This window comes from Pongo abelii, chromosome 1 (assembly GCF_028885655.2).
Source record: "Pongo abelii isolate AG06213 chromosome 1, NHGRI_mPonAbe1-v2.0_pri, whole genome shotgun sequence".
Classification (NCBI taxonomy): Eukaryota; Metazoa; Chordata; class Mammalia; order Primates; family Hominidae; genus Pongo; species Pongo abelii.
In genome coordinates this window covers 216,486,924-216,509,715 of record NC_071985.2, presented here as the reverse complement: position 1 = coordinate 216,509,715, position 22,792 = coordinate 216,486,924, and the positions used below count along the sequence as shown (strand labels likewise).

General features: G+C 51.3%; 1 protein-coding gene across 2 annotated transcripts in view; it reads right to left on the bottom strand.

The window, feature by feature from the left end:
* Positions 1-22,792, bottom strand: part of PADI2 (peptidyl arginine deiminase 2) — a 51,232-nt gene that overhangs the window by 3,402 nt on the left and 25,038 nt on the right. The window contains exons 5-14 of one of the 2 annotated variants that reach the window (XM_002811408.5): positions 21,915-22,032; positions 20,777-20,902; positions 15,279-15,457; positions 13,364-13,467; positions 12,494-12,605; positions 11,308-11,415; positions 8,037-8,188; positions 4,455-4,599; positions 3,630-3,723; positions 169-254 (exon numbers count right to left, since the gene is read on the bottom strand). In XM_002811408.5, coding sequence (XP_002811454.3) covers positions 169-254; positions 3,630-3,723; positions 4,455-4,599; positions 8,037-8,188; positions 11,308-11,415; positions 12,494-12,605; positions 13,364-13,467; positions 15,279-15,457; positions 20,777-20,902; positions 21,915-22,032 — 1,224 coding nt within the window. The remainder of the gene's footprint in view (positions 1-168; positions 255-3,629; positions 3,724-4,454; positions 4,600-8,036; positions 8,189-11,307; positions 11,416-12,493; positions 12,606-13,363; positions 13,468-15,278; positions 15,458-20,776; positions 20,903-21,914; positions 22,033-22,792) is intronic. The other variant, XM_054556164.1, reaches the window with a different exon arrangement.

Below are 22,792 nucleotides of genomic sequence, written 5' to 3'. Positions count from 1 at the left end.
CAAGGAGGCTGGCTGAATGCTGGTGGAGGCTCTTCCCTGTGCTGCTGTGCTCGGGGTCAGGAGCTCCTGAGCCCTTGGCCATTCTCTACGGAAGCCCCAAGGATGTGAGGGCCTGAGCCTCATCCCTCCCAGGGGCCCTCTGGCCCTGCACCCCTGCCCTGCCCTCACCTGGAAGTACAGGTTCTCCTGCACGAGGCTCTCATTGGACAGAATCTTGTTGATGGTGATTCGCTTGCTGCTCATCCCACCCAAGCCTGCAGGGGTCAAAGGACAGGGGATGGTCAAGCTTTAGATACCCAAGCTGGGTGTTCCCCCTTTGCCAAGACCCTCCAGCCCCAGGCTAACTGCTGGACTGGGATTGGGGAGATGGGACTGGGGACAGGCTGGATCACAGGAGGGCACTCCCAGGCGAAATCAGGCCCCCTCTCTCTGGGGAGGGCAGCACACACTCTTTTCTCCAGAGTTGACCATGACATCTGAGCCAGGACAGTGGTGGCAGCTGCCTTGCTCTCACTCTGGCCAGTGGGATCAGGGGTGGTACAGTAGCTCCCCCCGGTTCTCCCACCTAGATCCTGCTCCTAAGGATGAGCAGCTGACCAGCATGAACATGGCAGAAGCAGCATGGCCAAAGGGGACACCTTTCCCGTTTTCCAGAGCTGCCTCATCTTGGCTGCGTCTGCCTCCCGTACCACACGATGGCTTATGTGACTTCCAGCTTGATTAGTAATGCCTAATGCTCAGTGAGCACCTACTATGTGGCCGACACTCTCCTAAACACTTTACATTGAATTAACTCATTGATCCTCCCCACATTTCTATGGGGTAGTCGCTACCCTGAAAAATGAGGAAACTGAGGCACAGAGAAGTTATGTGACTTGTCCCAGGTCTTACATCTAGCAAGCTGCAGAGTTGGTGTGCAGATCAGGCAGTCTGATTCCAGAGCCTATGCTCTTAACCTATTATTTATTTATTTATTTATTTATTTATTTATTTATTTATTTAGGCCTCATCTGGGAAGAGCCTGCTGGTCTATTGCACTTCCCAGGTTTATAGCTGGACAGCAGCAAAGATGCCCAGCTATAAGCTGGATGTAATCTTTGAGGCTTAGGGACTCAGAAGGGAGGGTTCAGGTAGAGACAGAAAACTTTAGGGATCTGTGATTTTCTAAAACTGATCCAAGTTCAGGGGATAGGTTCATATAAGCATTTTTCTGGAGGGCACGTCTGTAGTTTTTATCATCTTTTAAAGGGATGTGTTTTTCCCAAACATTGTGGGCTCTGGTCCAGCGGAGATCTTGGCTCTTTGGCATCGCCTGGTTCACCTTCCTCCCCAGGTGTCCTATGTGCTTCTACTCTCTGCTGACTGCACATCCGCGCATCCTCTCTCTGTCTGTCCCAATTACGTGAATGTCTAAGTCCAAGAGATAATGTTTCACTCCTGGACTGACAACGACGATGCCTGACCATGCCTTCTGTCCATCAAAGTCCACTTTTCTTCCTGTCCCCAACTGTATTCTATCTATTTTCTCTCTATCTCTCTTTCTAAAATACAAAGAGAAATCTGGGGCACTGCTTGCCCCTATTTGTACAAAAATAATGGTCCCTATATCCTATGGGTAGTTTTTGAGGGTATGTTTAATATTAGAGAGGAAGCCTCCAGGAAGTCAGGACTCAAGCTTGCCAATCCAAGAACAAACTTCCCATCGGTGGGGAATTTAAAAAGGGTGGTGGTGTTAAATTGGCCTTGTCTGTCCTAGACACCAGTGACAGTCAGGAACACTGTCTTTGGATCTGAGGGGCAGTCATGTAAGTATCAACCAGCTGCGGGAACTCAGGCTTTCAGGCATGAGATACATTATGGATACCAACCTGAAAAGTGACAAAAGTAATTTAAAAAAAAATAGGCGGAGCACGGTGGCTCATGCCTGTAATCCTAGCACTTTGGGAGGCCAAGGCGGGTGGATCATGAGGTCAGGAGATTGAGACCATCCTGGCTAACATGGTGAAACCCCACCTCTACTAAAAATACAAAAAATTAGCCAGGCGTGGTGGCAGGCACCTATAGTCCCAGCTACTCGGGAGGCTGAGGCAGGAGAATGGCTTGAACCTGGGAGGTGGAGCTTGCAGTGAGCCGAGATCGCGCCACTGCACTCCAGCCTGGGTGACAGAGAGAGACTCCATCTCAAAAAAAAAAAAAAAAAAAAAAGGTATAATGGATATAGAGAGTGCTGATGGTTAGTCAGCATTGTAGATGTATTTAATGTCCCAGAACTGTGTCCTTACAAATGGTTAAAATAACAAATGTGTTAGATTAGGTATATTTTTATCACAATAAAAAAGGTGTTGGACATGAGGATGGCAACAGCAAATACTGGGGACTACTAGAGTGGGGAGGGAGAGAGGAGGGAAAGAGTTGAACGACTAACTGTTGGCTACTATGCTCAGTACCTGCGTGATGGGATCATTCATACCCCAAATCACACAATATACCCAGGTAACAAACCTGCACATGTACCCCCTAAATCTAAAACAGAAGTTGAAAAAGAAAAAAATAGTATGAGAAATTGGCATGGTGTCTCTAACCTGGTTGGTTGTCTCCACCTGATCATCTTTCCCTCTTTCCATGATTAATTCAAATGCGAACTTCATCCTGTCTATGTCTGTCCCAATTATGTGAATGTCTAAATGTAGAAGACAATGTGTCACTCCTGGACTGACAACCACGATGTCTGACCATGCCTTTTGCCCACCAAAGTCCACTTTTCTTCCTGTCCCTAAATTGTATTGTATCTATTTTCTCTCTATCTCCCTTTCTAAAATGCAAGCTCCTTGAATGCAGATTGCACATCAGTTTTCTTTTCTTTTTCAAAATTTTTATTATAGAGAGGCTGGATGTGGTGGCTCATGCCTGTAATCCCAGCACTTTGGGAGGCTGAGGCGGGTGGATCACCTGAGGACAGGAGTTCAAGACCAGCCTGACCAACATGGTGAAACCCAGTCTCTACTAAATACAAAAAATTAGCTGGGCATAGTGGTGCATGCCTGTAATCCCAGCTACTTGGGAGGCTGAGGCAGGAGAATCGCTTGAACCTGGGAGGCGGAGGTTGTAGTGAGCCAAGATTTCACCATTGCACTCCAGCCTGGGCAACAAGAGTGAAACTCTGTCTCAAAAAAAAAAAAAAATGTATTATAGAGATGGGGCTCTCACTATGTTGCCCAGATTGGTCTCGAACTCCTGGACTCAAGTGATCCTCCTTCTTCAGCCTCCAAAGGTGTTGGAATTGTAGGCACGAGCCACCAGACCCAGCCGCGTGTCAGTTTTCAACCGTTTAACCCTCCACTGGGTCTGGTGCCATTTAAAGTATACACTAGGTCTTGAAGATGTGCTATGCACTGCTGGTGACACTAAGGAGCTATGGGCAGCTCACAGTCCACCCAACAATAGCAAGGGTCACAGGAGGCCAGAGGTGCTTCCCACCATGGCGACCTCACAAACCCCGCATCAGGCCAGACACCCAGGGAAGTGGAGCTGGGTGCTCAGGGACAAAGTGCTCATCTGCCCCACCCTCCCGAGGGTCTCTCTGGGGCCTCCAGCTCGCCACTTCCTGCCAAGTCCCTGTGGCCACTCACCTTTGAACATGATGGCCTCTCCATGGCCGTCCTTCTGCTTCTCTCGGAAGAGCTTGTAGCAGGCCGAGGTGCTGGCCATGAGCAGCAGGAATTTCTGCAAGAGACAGTCCAGAGGGACAGAGTCAGCAGTGGGAAGGCAGCCAATGAGCACGGGGGAGGCCCTGCACTGAGGACCCAGCGCCTTGCCTGCTCATCGCCTCAGGCCTCCCATGCCGAGTGGCAAAGGCTGACGGGGAGGGTGTTCTCTGCTTCAGAGGAATATTTCTCACCTTTCCTCTACCTCAGCAATGTCACCAGGTCAAAGCTCAGAGCCAAAGGTGGCCTTGGAGAGGGACTTCTCCAAGTTGCCAAGCAGCCACACAATTTGCAGAGAATTTCCAGGGGATGAAGTTGTACCCATAAGAAAATGAAAGAACCTCTTTCCAGTGCCACAGGCGCATACGCTATTTCTCTCTAGAGCATTACCACCGACACAGTAGCCACTAGCCTTGTGTGACTATTGAACACTTGAGCTGTGGCTAGTCTGAATTGGGATGTGTCATATGAGTAAAATCCTTGCCAGATTTTGAAGATTTAGTATGAGAAAAGAATTTAAATCTCTCGTTAATAATTTTTAGGTTGATTATGTGTTGAAATGCTAACGTTTTGGATTTATGGGGTTAAAATTTTACCAGCCACAGCAACAACATGCAAACCAGCTTCAGCCTATTTCCTCCTTCCTTTATGCTGTCCGGTTCCTCTAGCTCTTGCCCTCTGCTGGCAGAGGCTGGTAATATATGGGTTTGCCGCTACCCCATTCACTCCAGCCTCAGGGGGCTAGCTTACCTTTGTGCCGGGGATGGGGACAAAGGACATGAACTCATCCACGTGGCCCACAGTCAGCCAGTCCGAGTAGAGCTCCACGGGTGCCTGCACCTGCTGGGCCTTCAGGAAGTCACGCACCACCTTGGTCATCCTCCGACCACCAGACCTGGAGAAGGGAGGAAGAGGAGTTTCAGTAAATTACCCACCTCACCAGGGGGCCCGCAAGAGGAGTTTGGTCTCTGGGACCCACCTCGGACCCAGAGTGGCATCAGCAGAGAAGTCCCAGGAAGGAGACTAGGTTGGGTTAAGAGACCCTGGCGCAGGCAGTAAGGCGTTTGAGTCCCAGGGGAAAGAAGTAGGTGTTAGCTGCAGCTGTGGCCTGTGTGAAGGGCAGGGAGCCCAGGCTTCAGCCCTCGAGGGTGCCAGTGAGTGTGTGGAGGCCACCTTCTGTGTGTGGGAGTCCCACCTGGCCTGCCGGAGGGGGCTAGGGCACAGGAGGGCTCCAAAATCTGCCCTCATCCACGTGCCTCTTTGCTACATTAACTTCTACTTACTTTAATCTTTTTTTTCCCCCGAGATGGAGTCTTGTTATGTTGCCCAGGCTGGAGTACAGTGGCATGATCTTGGTTCACTGCAACCTCTGCCTCCCGGGTTCAAGCAATTCTCCTGCCTCAGCATCCTGAGTAGCTGGGACTACAGGCATGTGCCACCATGCCCGGCTAATTTTTGCATTTTTAGTACAGACAGGGTTTCACCATGTTGGCCAGGCTGGTCTTGAACTCCTGACCTCATGATCCGCCCGCCTCGGCCTCCCAAAATGCTGGGATTACAGGTGTGAGCCACTGTGCCTGGACTTACTTTAATCTTTAATCAATTCAAGAGACACCTCCTCCAGGAAGCCCTTCGTCATTTCTTTTTTTGTTTGTCTGTTTTTTTTTTGTATTTTGAGATGGAGTCTAACTCTGTCGCCAGTGCAGTGGCATGATCTTGGCTCACTGCAACCTCTGCCTCCCTGGTTCAAGCGATCCTCCTGCCTCAGCCTCCCAAATAGCTGGGACTACAGGTGCCCACCACCATGCCCAGCTATTTTTCTGCATTTTTAGCAGAGATGGGGTTTTACCATGTTGGCCAGGATGGTCTCGATCTCTTGACTTCATGATCTGCTCACCTCGGCTTCCCAAAGTGCTGGGATTACAGGCGTGAGCCACCACGCCTGGCCAGCCCTTCCTCATTTCTAGACTACCCAAGGTCTTCAATCTCTCCATTATCCTCTGAAGATAACCCTAGCTCCTTAGGGTGGCCAACAAATTCCTCTCTGATCTGGCTCCTGGCCGGCCCTCCTCCCTCGCTTCCCTCCCTTCCCCCTGGTTCTGTCTGCTCCAGCCACCTGCTACACTTGCTATCCTTTGGGGCTTTTCCCTTTGCTGTTCCTTCTGTATGGAATGCGCTTCCTTTACAATCTCCTGATGACTACTTCTTAACATCCAAGCCTCAATTTCGTCACGTCTTCAAAAAAACAACAGCTAAGGCACCCCTGTCCCCAGGAATGTTTTACCATGTCACCCTGTTTTATCTTCTCCATTGCATGTATCAGCATTCAGAATTATCTAATTGATTTACTTGCTTCCATGTTTATTTTCTGTACTGCCCTTACCCAATTGTAAACTCCCTGAGAACTGGGACTTTGTCTGTTCTGGTCACGGCTATATCCCCAGAGCCTAGAATAGTGCCTGGCACAGAGTAGGTTCTCAATAAATATTTGTCTTTAAGGGCACCCCCCTGAGCTCCTCGAGGGGGTTCGGGGCCCCTCCCTGGGCTGCCCTGACTCCCTGTCATTCTTTCTATCGTTGTAAGTCCCTCCATTTCATCAGGGTCTATTTGTATACCTGAGACCTCTGCCATCTCCTTCAAGGCAGGGGCTGGGCTTCCTGTTTGGAACCCTGTGCCTGGCACAGGGCGTAGCACTTGGCTGGTGCTCAGGAAATGGTTGCTGAGTGAATGAGTGGCCACTGAGTGGAGGGAGAAGGAGGCAAAAGTGGGCAAACAGTCGCTGCCTGTGCCAGTGGCCCCTTGCAGAAGGTTGAGCATCCCATGTGGCTCGGAGGAACCTGGTGCCCAAATCCTGGCTGATCCCATCTGTGCAGGCTTCTGGCAGCCCTTTTGTGACGTGAGAACCTAAGGTATTCACTCTCTGCCCAGCGACTGCCCTGACAAGGAAGAATCTGTCTTTTCACTGGCTGGTGGGTCAACTGGGCAGGGAATGAGGAGAATCATGGACAGGCCAGAGAGCCAGGGACTTACATTTCTGGGGCAGGACCATGTCTGCTCATACCTCTTTTAAGTATGGTAGCCCTGAGGATTCACTGGTACACTCCCACTCATACCTGTCAGTTTTCCTTCTCTGGACTCCTCCATCCCTTCCCCAGCTGATTTATTTAATATTTTATTTTATTTTATTTTGTTTTTTGAGATGCAGTTTCACTCTTGTTGCCCAGGCTGGAGTGCAATGGTGTGATCTCAGCTCACTGCAACCTTTGCCTCCTGGGTTCAAGCCATTCTCCTGCCTCAGCCTCCTGAGTAGCTGGGATTACAGGTGTGTGCCACCACACCCGGCTACTTTTGTATTTTTAGTAGAGATGAGATTTCTCCATGTTGGTCAGGCTGGTCTCAAACTCCCAACCTCAGGTGATCCACCCACCTCAGCCTCCCAAAGTACTGGGATTACAGGCATGAGCCACTGCACCTGGCCTAATTTTTATTGCCAAAGTCTCTCTCTCATCCAGGCTGGAGTGCAGGGCATGATCTCAGCTCACTGCAACCTCTGCCTCCCAGGTTCAAGCAATTCTCATGCCTCAGCCTCCCAAGAAGCTGGGATTACCACCATGCCTGCTAATACTTGTATTTTTAGTAGATACGAAGTTTTGGCATGTTGTCCAGGCTGGTCTTGAACTCCTGGCCTCAAGCAATCTGCTTGCCTCGGCCTCCCAAAGTGCTGGGATTACAGGCATGGGCCACTGTGCCCAGCCTATTTATTTATCTATTTATTTATTTTTGAGATGAGGTCTCACTCTGTTGCCCAGGCTGGAGTGCAGTGGTGTGATCTCAGCTCACTGCAACCTCCACCTCCCAGGCTCAAGTGATCCTCTCACCTCAGCCTCCTGAGTAGCTGGGACTCCAGATGCATGCCACCATGCCTGGCTAATTTTTGTATTTTTTGTAGAGAAAGGGTTTTGCCATGTTGCCCAAGCTGGTCTCGAACCCCTGGACTCAAGCGATCTGCCCACCTGGGCCTCCCAAAGTGTTGGGATTACAGGTGAGAGCCACCGTGCCCCACCAACCAGCTGATTTATAATCTCATTATACACCTTTCCATTTGGGGAAGAGAGTTGTTTATTTAGTTATATATTAGATCCTAAATCACACAAAGATATAAAGGCTAGCTTGATTTTCTTTCCAAGAGTGTCGGTCTCTTAACAGGAAGTCGTGGGAGGGAATAATTTCCCCAGCCACTTGCTTCATGTGTGAGCAACCCAGGCCACCCCAAAAGAAAAACAATGACTTCCCCACTCCCACATCCCCTAGCCCCAGCCTGGCTTCTCTTACAGAGGAAAGCTGCTCCCGATGAGGATGCGGCCAAGCGGGTATGTCTTGCCGTTTACGGTCACTGGGGGACTGACCTCCAGGTTTCCAAACGAGTCAAGGCTGGTGACGGATTCAAAGAGGGGCTCCCGGGTCACGTAGCCAAAATCTGGGCCCTAGGCAGAGGGCACACACCTGCATTAGTCTTCTGCAGCCAGGGTCCTCAGCCCCCAAGCCAGCCACCCTCTTTTATCACCTTCAGTCTGGGTCTGTGGGCACTTAGTTTCCAGGCGGGTTGTCCATGGTCTTCCTATGATTAACAAAGAGCAGGGGCCTGGACATGGGGAGGCTGAGTGTGTGAGCATCTCGGTGTAAGTGTGAGAGTGTGGGTGAGAGTGTGAGTGTGTGAGAGTGAGTGTGAGTGTGAGTGTGAATGTGAGTGTGTGGGCATCTGCATTCCTGTGTGTGCCTCTATTTCCCAAGCACAGATACATATTGGTGATTTCAGAATTAGTTCGCATTTTATGCTATGCACTTTCAGTTTCCCCATCTGTCTTTTTTTTTTTTTTTTCTGAGATGGAGTCTTGCTCTGTCGCCCAGGCTGGAGTGCGGTGGCATGATCTCAGCTCATTGCAACCTCTGCCTCTCGGTTCAAGTGATTCTCCTGCCTCAGCCTCCCTAGTGGGTAGGATTATAGGCTAGCACCACCCCTGGCTAATTTTTGTATTTTTAGTAGAGATGGGGTTTCACTGGGTTGCCCAGGCTGGTCTCGAACTCCTGACCCCAAGTGATCCACCCACCTTGGCCTCCCAAAGTGCTGGGATTACAGGGGTGAGCTACTGCGCCCGGCCCGTTTCCCCATCTATAAAAGAGGTACCAGATTAGGCAACCCGAGGAAAGGGAGCAGCTCGTATTATTATTTCCAGAGATTTGCTACCCTCTGTGCAGTAAGAGAATTTTGCATCCTGACCCATTGCATGTGACTTCTGGCATCTTCCTGCAAAAGGAATATACTTCCCTGTCCAGTGTCAGACTTGGTCACGTGACTTGCTTTGGCCAATGAAATGTGAGCAGAAGGGATGCATGCCAGTGAACAGCAGAAGCCGTAGGAACCCCCACGTGTGTCTGCCAACTCTTTGACTTCTCCCTGTGCTAGGAGAATGGCATTTCCCAGACCAGGGCTGCTCCAGCACCTTGAGCGCTAGAGTGAGGAAGGCATAAAGAAGCAGAGTGGCAGAACACCAGCAGCAATCAACATGGAATGCCAGCAAGACACAGGCCTTGCTGTTGTCAGTCATGGAGATTTCGGGTTGGTTTGTTACTTGGTGAAGCTGACCAATACATGCAAAAGTGGCAGCTATGAATATACATGCCGTCTCAACCCAGGCTCAACCTGCCAGATTTGCCACTGAGCCCAGAGGAAGCCTCAGAACCCTTCTTCACACAGAACTCCAAAAAAACTGGAGTTCGCACACAAGACATAACCCCATTGGCCCCTGAATTTTAAGATTCCTCTCATGGCTTTTGGGGTACAAATATAGGAATCTTGTTTGGGAGCTTGCACTGGGGTTGGGATGAAGCTTGCCTGACAAAATCCAGTGGAGTAGGAGGATGTGGCTTATCCTGGCTCAGCTGAGAGGCTCCAGGGACAGCTGAGCCCATGGGGTAGATGGCAGCAGCTTAGCGTTTTCTAATCTTGGGGCCCCAGCTGGCAACATGGCAGCTTGCCGAGGCTGGGGTGTTGGGGCTCTGCAGCACCATACAGGTGGGCAGGTATGCAGCACAAAGCCGGGTCTGGCCTGGGCCTCAAGGAACAACAAAGCCTGGGGCCTTGGAACCAGGCCAGCCTGGAATACTGAAGGCAGGTGGTGACCTGGAAAGGCCTCGCTTCTCATGCGTGTGGCAACTGCTGCTGTGGTTGGTTTGACTCTACTCATCATAGTGTTAGGGAAAGTGGACAATAAGCTCACTGAGGACAGGGCCCGGGGAATGATAACCATAACAACAGCTAATAATGATCATTATATCAGACATGGCACTGATGCCTCATACAACGCCTTCAATCTTCACAACATTCTGTGAGACTGATATCATTTCTATCCCCATTTTAGATGAGGAAACTGAGGCTCGTGGAAGGTAATTGCTTGCCCAAGGTCACATGGCCGCTAAGAGGTGCAGTTAGGACTCAAGACCGGGTCCGCCTGACATTCCAAAGCTCTGTGCTGACACCATTGGCTCTAGCGTCTCCTTGTGAACAGGGCACTGGGTAAGGAATGTGGGGCAGAACAGGTGTGAACCTGGCACAGGGTCAGCTCTGGGCAGCCCTGGCGTCTGACAGGAATGCTGTCCTGCGTGTGACCTTGGGAAAAGTCCCCTGATCTATTCCAGTCTCTTGTTTCATGCCCTGTTCAAACCTCCCCCAGCCTGTTCAGGGCAGAAGAGCGCAGACAAAAGAAAGATTGATTTCGGTTCTGCCCTCACACACTAGGTTGTTGAGGGCCTAAAAGGGGAGTGAGAGTGGCTTCCAGAATGGGAGGAGTCAGATGGCTTAAAAACAAACAAACCAACAAAGAAACAAAAAACATGGCCGAGTACAGTGGCTCACACCTGTAATCCCAGCACTTTGGGAGGCCAAGGTAAGCGGATCACCTGAGGTCAGGAGTTCGAGACCAGCCTGGCCAACATGGTGAAACCCCATCTCTACTACAAATACAAAAATTAGCCAGGCGTGATGGTGCATGCCTGTAATCCCAGCTACTTGGAAGGCTGAGGCAGGAGAATTGCTTGAACCTGGGAGATGGAAGTTGCAGTGAGCCACTGCATTTCAGCCTGGGTGACAGAGCAAGACTCTGTCTCAGAAAACAAAAACAAAAACACACACACACGCACCAAAAACCATAGCCTCAAGGTGCTGATGAACTTGGAAGTTGGAACCATGACTTTTGACAATCGCACAACTATGTTTTTTTCCTCTTTGAAACTTAACTCATTTTGCTGCAATTTGGAGGGGAAGGGCAGCAGCAGGGGCCAGGGCCTCTGGAACTAGGTCTTAACTCTACTTCCCTTGGTTCCCATTTCCTACTAGAAAAGTCTCCATGTTTTGGAAAAACATCAGTTATCAGAGCAGGAAAGGACCTCAGAGGCAGCTATCCCAAGTGACTCATTTTGCAGAGGAGAAACAGAGGCTCTGGGCAGCAGACGAATGTGTCAAGGCGGCCCAGGGTCTCCTGACCACTCTGTCTTATGAGAGTCCCCAGGATCATCCTCCACCCCCAAGTGGCCCTCAGCATCTTACCAGGAGCTCCTTCACAGGGAAGTCCTTCAGGTTTCCATCTCGGGGGGAGTCCAGCACCACGGGGAAGCCTTTGTGGGGGGCCTCGATGTAGCCAAACTCAATTTCATCCTGCAGGGACACCAAGGAGAGCTGTTAGACGAACCCAGGGGACAATTTGTGCACACGGGCAGAAAACTCGAGAAACACAAGAGCACGAAGGAAAAAGAACATCTGTCTTGTTCCCCATCCCCTGGTCCCCCATCCTCCTCCCCCACACTGATGACGGCAGCACAGGTGTCCACAGGCAGTCTCTGCACATCACAAGCAGGTTTCTTACCGATATCAGCCCCATTTTTTTTTTTTTTTTGAGACAGGGTCTCACTCTGTTGCCCAGGCTGGAGCACAGTGCCATGATTATGGCCCACTGCAGCCTCAAACTCCTGGGCTCAAGCGGTCCTCCTGCTTCAGCCTCTGAGTAGCTATGACTACAGGTGTGCACTACCATGCCAGGCTAATTTTTAAATTTTTTTTGTGGAGACAGGGTCTTGCTAGCTATGTTGCCCAAGCATGTCTTGAATTCCTAGTCTCAGGCAATCCTCCCACCTCAGCCTCCCAAAGTGCTGGGATTACAGGTATTATCCACCATGCATGGCCTAGACCTCATTTTAAAAAACACAATAACCAGGCGTGGTGGTGCATGCCTGTAGTCCCAGCTACTTGGGAGGCTGAGGTGGGAAGATTGCTTAAGCCCGGAAGGCGGAAGTTGCAGTGAGCTGAGATCACGCCACTGCACTCCAGCCTGGGTGACAGAGCGAGACCTCGTCTCAAACAAAACAAAACACACAAATAGCAAGCAGCATCCTGAATATGTTTTCTGCTGAGTAACAACTTAACTTGAAGCACATCCTGTATCCATATTGAGAGATTGGCTTCATCCTTTTTAGCGGTTGCACAGAACTTCCGGGAAGGCTGTTACTCAGTCCTCCACAGATGGACATTTAGGTTGCTTTGCAATCTTTTGCTACTACAAGAAGCAGCACCGTAGTGCACTTGTATGTTTATGTCTTTGTGCACATGTGCAGATATGAGCTGACAGAAGAATCCCCATCTGCAGAGCTGCTGGGTGCCAGGCAGTTTGCATGAAGCCGACTCTTCTTTGCCTGACCCTGGGGCCATGTCCTTCCCGGCCTGGACCTGGGCTCCTCACCTGGATCCAGCGATCGCCTCGGTTTAGGTACTGGAAGCAGATCTTCAGCTCACAGTTGGTTTTCTCCACCAGGTTCTTCACCTCTTTCAGGAACAGGTAATTATCCTTCATGCTGAGAAGTTGCGGGAAGAAGAGGCCAGGAGAAAGGGTGAAGAGGGGCCAGAGTCATCTCCCTGAGATGGTGACAGCAGCTGGTATCTCTGGGCTGTGCTGGGCAGATCAGTCTACACCTGTGCTCACGGCCACCTTTATAAAGGCCGCTGCAATCAAAGGCCAAGTAAACCCACCCACTCATGTGGCGTTTGTCAAGGTCATGAACAAATAAAATGAGGAGAGGAACTCTCACCCCCACCTGTCCCAATGCCTTACACCTCTGACTCCACAGATTTTCAAATAAGAGCTCTGCCTGGCATGAAGATGCGATGGATGTGAAGACCCCAGGGGTCCCTTTTGGGTTGCTAGCCATCTAATCACAGGCACTTTTTCCTTTGGTTCTCATCTTGCTGTTGTGGACCTAGCTCATAATAGGTGGTCAATAAAAGTCTGTTTAATGAATGAGTCAGATGAGCTGCATTTCCACTGCATAGGAGGTTGCTAACTGCCTGGTAGGGGGTTAAGCAAGAGACCAGAATGGCAGCTATTTTTTTTAGAGCATACCCTGTGTGCTGGACCTTGGATAAATGCTTTGCCTGCTTCGTCTCATTTAATCCTTACAGTGACTCTACGATGTGGGCATTTCAGAGAGGCCAAGAGAGTTGCTCAAGGTAACACAGTGGTAAATGACGGGGCCAGGAATTAGACTCATGTCCATCTGACTCGGCTCTTGGCCACTCTGCCACGCTGCCTCTCCGGGCTGGGGTCACCCCTTACCAGCACACAAACACCGACACGGGAGGCAGGATGTTAGGGGTCATGATCCACGGAGCAATCCGGAATATCACGGTGTCCGTGAAGATGGGCGTCAGGGGAATGTCCTGGGTGTGGGAGACAAGGCGTGGGGGATCAAAAGGTCTTGTCAGGTGCTTTCTTTGCCTGCCTTTCAAAGCGGGTGAAACTGATGACAGTGAATACATTTCCTGAGTACTTGCTGTGCACCAAGCCTGTGCTAAGTACTTTCACATGTGCCAATTCTTTTCTGCCTTCCGACCGCCGCAGGAGGTAGATACTGCTATGATCCTCCCTTTTCAGATGGGGAAACCAAGTCACAGGGCTGTTAACTGCCCAAGGTCACATGGTTGGTAAGTGGTAGAGCCAGCCGTGTGCTTGACCACATGGTAGGATTTACACCCAGGCAGTCAGCTGCTGATGTCACACTCTTAACCACTGTCCTATCTTGTCCCATCAAACTTCTCTTCCTGAAATCGCCCCACGCAACGGCTGAGCCAGCCCCCCACCTTCCTCTGTTTTTGCCCTGGGCACCTTGCCCTTTTCTGTATGTGGGCATTTTAGTGTTTTTTGGGTCAGTTTTGCTATGTCCAGACTGTTTTGTTTTAAGGAATGGTCAAGCAGCTTGCCTGGAACCCAAGGGAAAGTGAGGTCTGATTCCAGGGTTCCTTTGTGGGGCTGGCTTTCAAAAGATACAGGAAATGGACCCCATCCTTGGTGGGGAGGTGCGGGGGTGGTGGGACTGTTGAACGGCTTGCCTTGCTTGCCGTGGTCTGCCTTTTGAGTCTCTGCGGGTGCCTGAGAGATCCTGGGGGTCAGGCTGCCCTGGGCATGGGTGCCATAAGAAGCCGCATCCCCGTCCCCTATCCTGTTAGCTTTGCCTTTTCCACTTCCCAGGGAGCTTGAGGGTGCTTTGTAAGGAGAACTTTACAAGTTTGGATGCTCACAACCACCCCCCGGCAGCAGAAGCTTTTGGATGTTCTGTCTTACAGTTGGAGAAACTATGGCAAATTACCCTTAACTAAGGAAATTAACAGGAAGTTTAATTCATTTGCCTGGTGTCTCGTGGTGGTTACAACAGGAGTTGAACCTGGGCAGTCTGCTGCCAGGGCTCATTCTCATATATCTCAGCTAGATCCAGCCTCACCTTTCTATAGCACTCATTGTATCCTTTCCCAAAGTGGCCCGGGGATAAAAATGAGGGGCTCTTGTGTTTGCGAGAGCAGCCAGGTCCCTCCCTTTTTTTCTGAGTGAAACAGGGTGGGCCTGAGAGGCTAGGGTCTGGGGACGAAAGGTCTTTGTGACAGAGATTCTTGTGAGCACAGCACGCCCTCAGTGAAGGGGGCTTCTCTAGAGGGACAGTACCTCTTCTCCTCATCCATCTTCTCCTCAAAGCAAGAGCAAGACTGGCTGAGATGCCTGGCCCCAGGGTAGGGCACAACCTGAAACTGGGATTTGGGGTTCAGCCTGCAGTCAGAGTTGGTATAACCCACAGTTGGGGGAGGGGTCAGAGTGGGCAAGAAGTACAAAGCGTGCAGAAGGTGGTCAGCAAACCCCACCTGGGTGGCTGCTTAAAGCCTTGCACTAATCAGCAGGACTCTGGGCCTTAGACCTAGGCAGGGAGCAGGGCAGGCCAGGACACAGGCGTGGAGTGTGTCAGAAAACATTGCCCACAGGGAATCCATGGGGAGCAGGAGCAGCAAGGAGACTGATCCCAGGAGCATGGCTCAGAGGGCCCTGGCAGCCATGTGCAGGCTTTGCAGGGGACATCAAGGTCTCCCAGCCTGGACCCACCCGCTTGGCGCTTTGAGCAGGTTGGAGCATAGCATGGGCTCCTAGGAATGGCCCACTAGTAGGAGACCCACCCTGGCCCCCTGTGGTGGAGGCCTGGAGCCCTCACCTGGGCCATGTACTCCAGCAGGCTGACATGGATGGAGACCAGGCCTGAGAAGCCCTCGTCGGGGAAACAGAGGCCTTCCACGAAGAACAGCAGCTCTGCAGAGCCACCGGTGTACTTGACCACATGGTAGAGCTTCCGCCGGCCCAGGATGTGGATATAGCGTTGGCCGAAGAACGGGTCTGGAGGGAAAAGGACCGACGTCAGACTCCCACCCGCATCCGAAAGAGTTCGGTGGGGTGGGATCACTGATGGGGACAAAAGGGCAAAGTAACTTGTCCTCTAGACAGAGAGAAAAGCACAAGCAGAAAATGCCACCAGAATGGCCATGGCTAGGTCGTCGTCTTTGTCTCAGCACTGCTGTGTGCTGGCTGTGTGGCGCTTCGCCAGCCAGTCACCCTCTCTGGCTTTTGGCTTCCCCATCTGTAAAATAAGCAAGCTCTCTCGTGAATGGCCGATAGGATATTGCCAGCTGAGCAGTTAGTGGTGTCAGGGGAGGATATAATTGTTTCCATTTCACAGATGAGGAAACCGATCCCAGAAAGGAGGAGTGGCTTGTCCAAAGTCAGGCAGCCAGTAAATAGCTGAACTGGGACTCAGATTCAAGTCGAATTCTGAATCCCGAGCTCTCATCCCCTCTGTATAAACAAACCATAAATGTGCCCATTATACCAAAAATTCCCTCCATATCATGGAAGCCATGTTGGTGTAAAGGCCAGTGCATGGGCTGTTCATTTTTGTGGCTGGGCGGAAAGGCAGGTTCCTCCAGTGCTCCTGCCCTCCTGAAAGCTCCCAGTTTGACTTGTGCTGTCCCCTCTGCCTGAAACAATCGTGTCCCTTCTTCCTTCAGGCCTTGGTTTGTGTCACTTGCAACAATCCAGCCCAGATCCCCCAGAGACAAAGCCAGGGGCTCTGTTTGGAGCTCCCACAGCCACCTGCCATCTCCATCACGGTCTTTTTATGTTTGTTTATTTATTTATTTATTTATTTATGTTTTTGAGACAGATTCTCGCTCTGTAACCTAGGCTGGAGTGCAGTGGCATGATCTTGGCTCACTGCAACCTCTGCCTCCTGGGTTCAAGCGATTCTCCTGCCTCAGCCTCCCAAGTAGCTGGGATTACAGGCGCCCACCACCATATCTGGCTAATTTTTGTATTTTTAGCAGAGACAGGGTTTCGTCGCCATCTTGGTCAGGCTGGTCTCGAACTCCTTGCCTTAAGTGATTTGCCTGCCTCAGACCCCCAAAGTGCTGGGATTACAGGTGTGAGCCACCACACCCGGCCTCATCACAGCCTTTTTAAATGTGGGTGACCTGTGCAAGGGTAGAGACAAGCCCAGTGGGGCCCAGGGCCTGCCTGGCACATGGTCATGTTTAACAAATGTCTACTGAACGAACCAATGACTCCCACATTCCCTGTGGAAGAGACCAAGGGGGAATTTTCAGGCAGATTGAGAGCACATGAATCAGGCAAGGACCTTCGGGGAGACAGAGGTGGTCCAAATGCAGCCTCTCTAAGAGCAGTGCTCAGCTGATGATAAGATGGAGCAGATGTGGGAAGCATCATAACGGCGGCTATGGGTGAGATCCAGTCTCGTTACTTGCGGTAGGGTGGGGAGGGCAGAAGAGGCACGGTGGGAAGCATTTGAGCAGAGGAAGACAGCCTTTGAGATGCCCTTGCGGGGTGGCAGAAATGGGTGTGTTGGGAAGAGGAGATACTTGCATTGGTAAAGGCATGGAGGTAGGACCCTATGCAGTTCCAGAAGGAATTTCTTTATGCCCTGTAGAGCTGGAAGGGCAGAATCAGCCTCAGCTTAGTGCTTTCAACGACAATGATAATGGTTAATGACCAGATGCTCAAGGGTTAGAACACAAAACCTGAATAGCCTGGCACAAACTAGGTGCTTGATTAAAATGTGTGAAACAAGTGGATGAACCGCAAAGCCAGGGCTTGGGATGGCTCCTCTTGTGGGACAATGTGCCGAAATAGACCCTGATTATAAATCTCACTAAGGGTGCTTCCCTTAGTGGTTATGACTTCCAGTGTCAGAGGGACCTTGGTTTAAATACTTCTCTGGCTTTACAAGCTATAAAACCTCAGGGAGCCGGGTGCAGTAGCTCACGCCTGTAATCTCAGCACTTTGGGAGGCTGAGGCGGGCGAATCACGAGGTCAGGAGTTCGAGACAAGACTGGCCAACATAGTGAAACCCCGTCTCTACTAAAAATACAAAAATTAGCCAGACATGGTGGTGCGTGCCTGTAATCCCAGCTACTTGGGAGGCTGAGGCAGGAATATCGCTTGAACTCAGGAGGCAGAGATTGTGGTGAGCCAAGATCGCACCACTGCACTCCAGCCTGGGCAACAGAGCGAGACTCCATCTCAAAAAAAAAAAAAAAAAAAAACAAAAACCAAACCTCAAAACCTCAGAGAATTCACTTAACCTCCCTGAGCCTCAGTTTACTCATCTGTTAAGTGGGAGATAATGATACCCACAGCACAGGGTCAATGCAAATGACACAGCCTCAGTAACTTCAGTAACCTCAGTAACCATGGGTAACCATCAGTAACACTGCTTGGACCTGTATTACGAGGATGTGAAGGAGTTTTCATTGAACAGTTTCCGAACAGAAGGCAGGGAAACCACGTCCCACCTCATCCTCCCTTGGGAGGGAGGAGTCCAAGAAATGAGGTGGAAAAATTCAGATACTGTAAGTCCCAAAGAATAGAAAGTGAGGTCCTGCTCACCCAGAAACAATAGTGTGCACCCTGCAGCCCTGTCACTCAGTAGATTCAGATAGATTGGCATCATGAAAACATTTTCCTCCAGGCACTCGGGCCCTCCCACGCCCACAGGCCCCAGGCTGCACTTGAACTGATGCTCAGGGGAGAGTCAGGCTTAGAAGCCAACTTGTCCTGGCAGAAGCCACACAGCCAAAGCTTTCCCAGGGCTCAGAGCACCTGGGGGGCTCCACCAAGGTCTGGGGTAGGAACAGGGATCTGGCTGGGGGTGGTGGGGCAGGTGGAGGACACATTCTAGTCCGTCTGCCGGCAGCTTTCTCCCTCCTGATGTGGCCCGTGGCCTGTGATTCACAATGCACCTCTATTCTGGGCTGCTTTCTGACAGTTGGGGCCAGCTCCGGGCGGACTGATTTCTTGGTAGGAACAATTCAGCCATTGTCCCCAGGAGCCTCCTTACCCTGTCCTCCATCCCTGGCTCGGCACAGACCCCACACTGAGCGTGGCCAGCTCTCTCTGCAGGAACCAACAATGCCGCTCTATTGAGTGGTCCTCGTGCTTTGAGCTGGGCCCACTGACCACCGTGACCTCTCTGCCCCAGGCATTGGCTGGCACGTGGTTTGCCTTAACCTTTCTAGCTACTTTGGAATGACTCCACTTTCCAGTGAGACTCCTTGATAGTGTGACCAGCTGATTTGGTTTCCCTAGGACTGAGGGGTTTCCTGGCATGAGGAGCCCTCAGTGCTAAAATAAGGAAAGTCCTGGGCAAACTGGATTACCATATCCTTGTATAAAGAGGTAAGGCCCCAGTGCTTGGTGTTTTGGGCAGAATTTGAGGCTAAGGCCGTCACCAGGTCCTCCTAGGAGCACTGAAGCCTTCTGTCCACTCCAATCATTGTAACTAACAGTCATCATCATAATCTCAACAAAAGCCATAATTGCCATTTATAGAGAGCTTTCCAAAGGCCAGCTACTGCACTCAGTGCCTGACACACCTTCCTCATTAGATCCCCACCACCATCTGGGACACCCGGGACAGTTGGAACTCTTACTATTCCCATGCCACATCAGAGATGAGCACCCCAAGGCTGGGGCTGGTAAGAAGACTTGCCTGGACCCAGAATTGTAGCTCCCTGACTCCAGCACTCCCTATAGGGGTCCTTCAGTCTCCAACCCAGACCCCTGGTCTTGGGGAGAGCTGGTCTGACCCTACCAGGACATCTGACATTCGCTCATCCACAGGGGTACCTGGAATTTGACATAACTCCAAAGTGTTTGCCTGGAAGAAAAAGAGACTGTGCTCCTGGTCAATTATCTGTCGTCCTTTGCTTGTGTGTGTGTGTGTGTGTGTGTGTGTGGTGTGTGTGTGTGTGTGGCTAAGAGTTTTCACCCAGTGTCAGCATTATTGGGAAACTGTCTCTTCTGGGTCCCCACTGTCTCAGTCATGGCTGCTCCCCACAGGATGCGCAGCCCAGATAAGAGGCTCCAAGGGACTTTCTCAAAGCCCTTGTGATAGTAGTTCCTCTTTTTTCTTGTCTGCTCGGACCCATCTTAGATGGCAAGTGACGGGGAGGGATGAGATTATGGAAACAGACCAGTCCACTCCCTTTAGCAAAAAGAAGAAACTTCTAGATAACGTCCAGACATCATTATTTGCAACAGGTCTCATGTCATGACACCAAGGTCAAGAGGCCGAGGTTGAGGTCCTGCTTGCATCCCTCCTGCTCCCACTGGTGACCCCAACCTCCATGACAACCCTGGCCTGGACGGTGTAAACATCAACATCTCCGGCCCCCTGCAGCAGCGGAGCCAGCCTGACTCTGGGCACATTCCAACCTGTGTGAGGTCACTGCTTGGAGCCCAGGGTGGATCAGAAGGAGGACTGGTATTGGGTGGCTGCTGGCCACTGCCATCCTGGCTAAATATCTCCCTGATGTGAGGGTCCAGGGTCCCTACTCACCTCATGGTGAGTGCTCTGGATCTAGTGGGCCTGTCTAGAGGTGGGTCCAGGGGTGGGCCAGAGATCCTGGCCCCCCTAGGCAGCTGGGCATGCAGAAGCCCCCACCTCTACCACCCCACCCCACAACTCGCCTTGTACCATGGCAAATTGCAATGCCAACTATTTTGCTGAGGGAGCTTTTACAATACATACATCATTATTGTGACAGTCCCTTGCATAAAACCCTCTAATGGTATTCCACTGCACTCAGAATAAAATCCAAACCCAGTCTGCATGCTCTGGCCCCTGGCCCGGCCTCACAGACGGGGTGAGGCAGAGCTGGCAGCTATGAGGACTAGCTCCAGGGCAGGAGCCTGTGCCCCACACAGCGGGGGCCCAGGACACCTGTTGCCATCGAGAGGAGCAAGGGGTCAACTCTTCGAGGGTGCCCACTGCATCTTTAGGGGGTCTTTGAAAGTCAGAGATGGCAGAAAATACCTGGAGGTGGTGCCTGCCCTACCTCAGGTATCCTGAAGGTGACATGACTCCAGAAAAGAAGTGCCCAAATGCCCTTCCTCCCCTGATTCGTGGGGAGGAAGGGCCTCTGGGTTCTACATAGACCCATGTCACTCCAGACTCCTTTGAGAGGAGGAGCGATGTGCCCCCATGGAGTCTTTCACGGGACAACAGCATTGCCATGTTACAATCACCCAGAGACCAATCCAGGTCTTTGCCAGGCACCTGGACCTGTGAAGGCCACAACTGCTAAGGGGAGGAGGGTAGGTGGCTAGAAAGGTCTGGGCTGGGCTGGGCTGGGGTCACTCACTCTCCACGTAGAACACGCCCACTTTGTCTGAGTCTGACATGGAAATGTACAGCACTATCTCGTATCCGGCAGGGAGGCGGTCCGGGCCTTTGGTCCGCAGGATCATCTGGGACATGTCCTTGAGATCTGAGGGACAGGAGGTGAGAATGAAGAGATCTGCTGCTGGAGTCTCAGCTTCCCAATGCCTTTTACTTTGATAATCAGGAAAAAATCCCCATGGATGTGTATTATGGAAACTATAGAAAAGCATAAAGAGGCCGGGTGCTGTGGCTCACACCTGTAATCCCAGTGCTTTGGGAGGATGAGGTGGGTGGATCACTTAAGGCCAGGAGACAAACGCCAGCCTGGGCAACATAGCAAGACCCCATCTTTACAAAAATAAAAAAAATTAGCCATGCATGGTGGCATGTGCCTGTAATTCTGGCTACTCAGGAGGCTGAGGCAGGAGGATGGCTTGAACCCAGGGGGTTGAGGCTGTAGTGAGCTATGATCATGCCACTGCACTCCAGCCTGGGCAACAGAACAAGGCCTTGTCTCAAAAAAAAAAAAAGAAAAAAACAAAGCAAAGCATAAAACAGAATGAAAACCAGTTGTCATTTCCAACACTGGAGACCATTAACCTTTTGGGAATCTCCTTCTGGTCTATTTTCTTTTTATCCTTCTTCTTTTTTTTTTTTTTTTTTTTTGAGACAGAGTCTTGCTCTGTTGCCCAGGCTGGAGTGCAGTGGCATGATCTTGGCTCACTGCAACCTCCGCCTCCTGGGTTCAAGCGATTCTCCTGCCTCAGCCTCCTGAGTAGCTGGGATTACAGGTGCATGCCACCACACTCAGCCAATTTTTGTATTTTTAGTAGAGATGGAGTTTCACCATATTGGTTAGGCTGGTCTTGAACTCCTGACCTCATGATCCACCCACCTTGGCCTCCGAAAATGCTGGGATTACAGGTGTGAGCCACCACGCCTGGCCCTTGTCTATTTCCTATGGTTTTGCCTTCAGCTTTAAGCAAGAGTGGGTATTTGTGTCCACCATCCCCAGGAGGCCTGAGTCCACACCTGCCTCACCCTCAGCCCAGCCCAGGACTGGGCATGAATCTTTTCACTCCTCCCATCCTACCCCCAAGTGCAGGGTCTGCTGGCACCTTCCTTGCTGTAGACCTTCTCATCACGGCAGTCCTCCTTGGGCAACCAGGGTGTCTCTCGGTCACAGTTCACCAGCAGGATGGCCCCCTGGCCCTCGGGGCCCCAGGTCCAGGATGCCTACAGTGGCAGGAAGAAAGGTCAGTGCCCTCTTCTCTATGCTTGTATAGACCCCATGGGACACTGGAGAGATAGCCCCAGGATGACGGTAAAGAGTAGCCGCCACCCACTGGGGCAGCTGTGACCTGGCAAATGTGAATCTCAAGACTGATGTCCACAGAGGACGAATGTTGGCATCAAAGGCAAGTTCAACAGAGGCACAGAGACAGGAAGGGCCTCCTGTCTGGTGCAGCTGATGTCTGGCGTGGGTGGAGGCAGGGAGGTGGAGGCTGGCCAGAGAAATGAGCAGACAGACATTCTACCATGGGTCCCGAGGTCCCTAGGGGAGCTCAGGAGGAGACGCCTGGATGGATGACACCCAGCTGTTTCCAGACACACTCCTAGTGCTCCAAATAGGACCTGCACGGTGCTCCACTTTCTACACTGCAGCCAGAGCACTACTAGAACAAACTCGGGCCAGATTGTGTTGCTTCCCTGCTTTAAGCCAGGTCAGAGGCTCCCGGTTGAGTTAGCATGAAGCCCTGATTCCTCACTGTGGCTTGGAAGGCCTGGTGAAACTTGCCTTCCTCTCTATCTCATCTCCTCCACCTTGCCCCTCGCTCACTCTGCCCCACCCATCCCGGCGCCTGTCTGCTCCCAAAAGACTCAAGCTCCCAGGCCTTTGCCTATGCCAGTCCCTCTGCTCCTGTCCTGCCCCTTTCCACCCGGCCCACTCTACCCCTCCTTGGTTACGGCATAACTGTCTCTTCTTCCTGGAGGC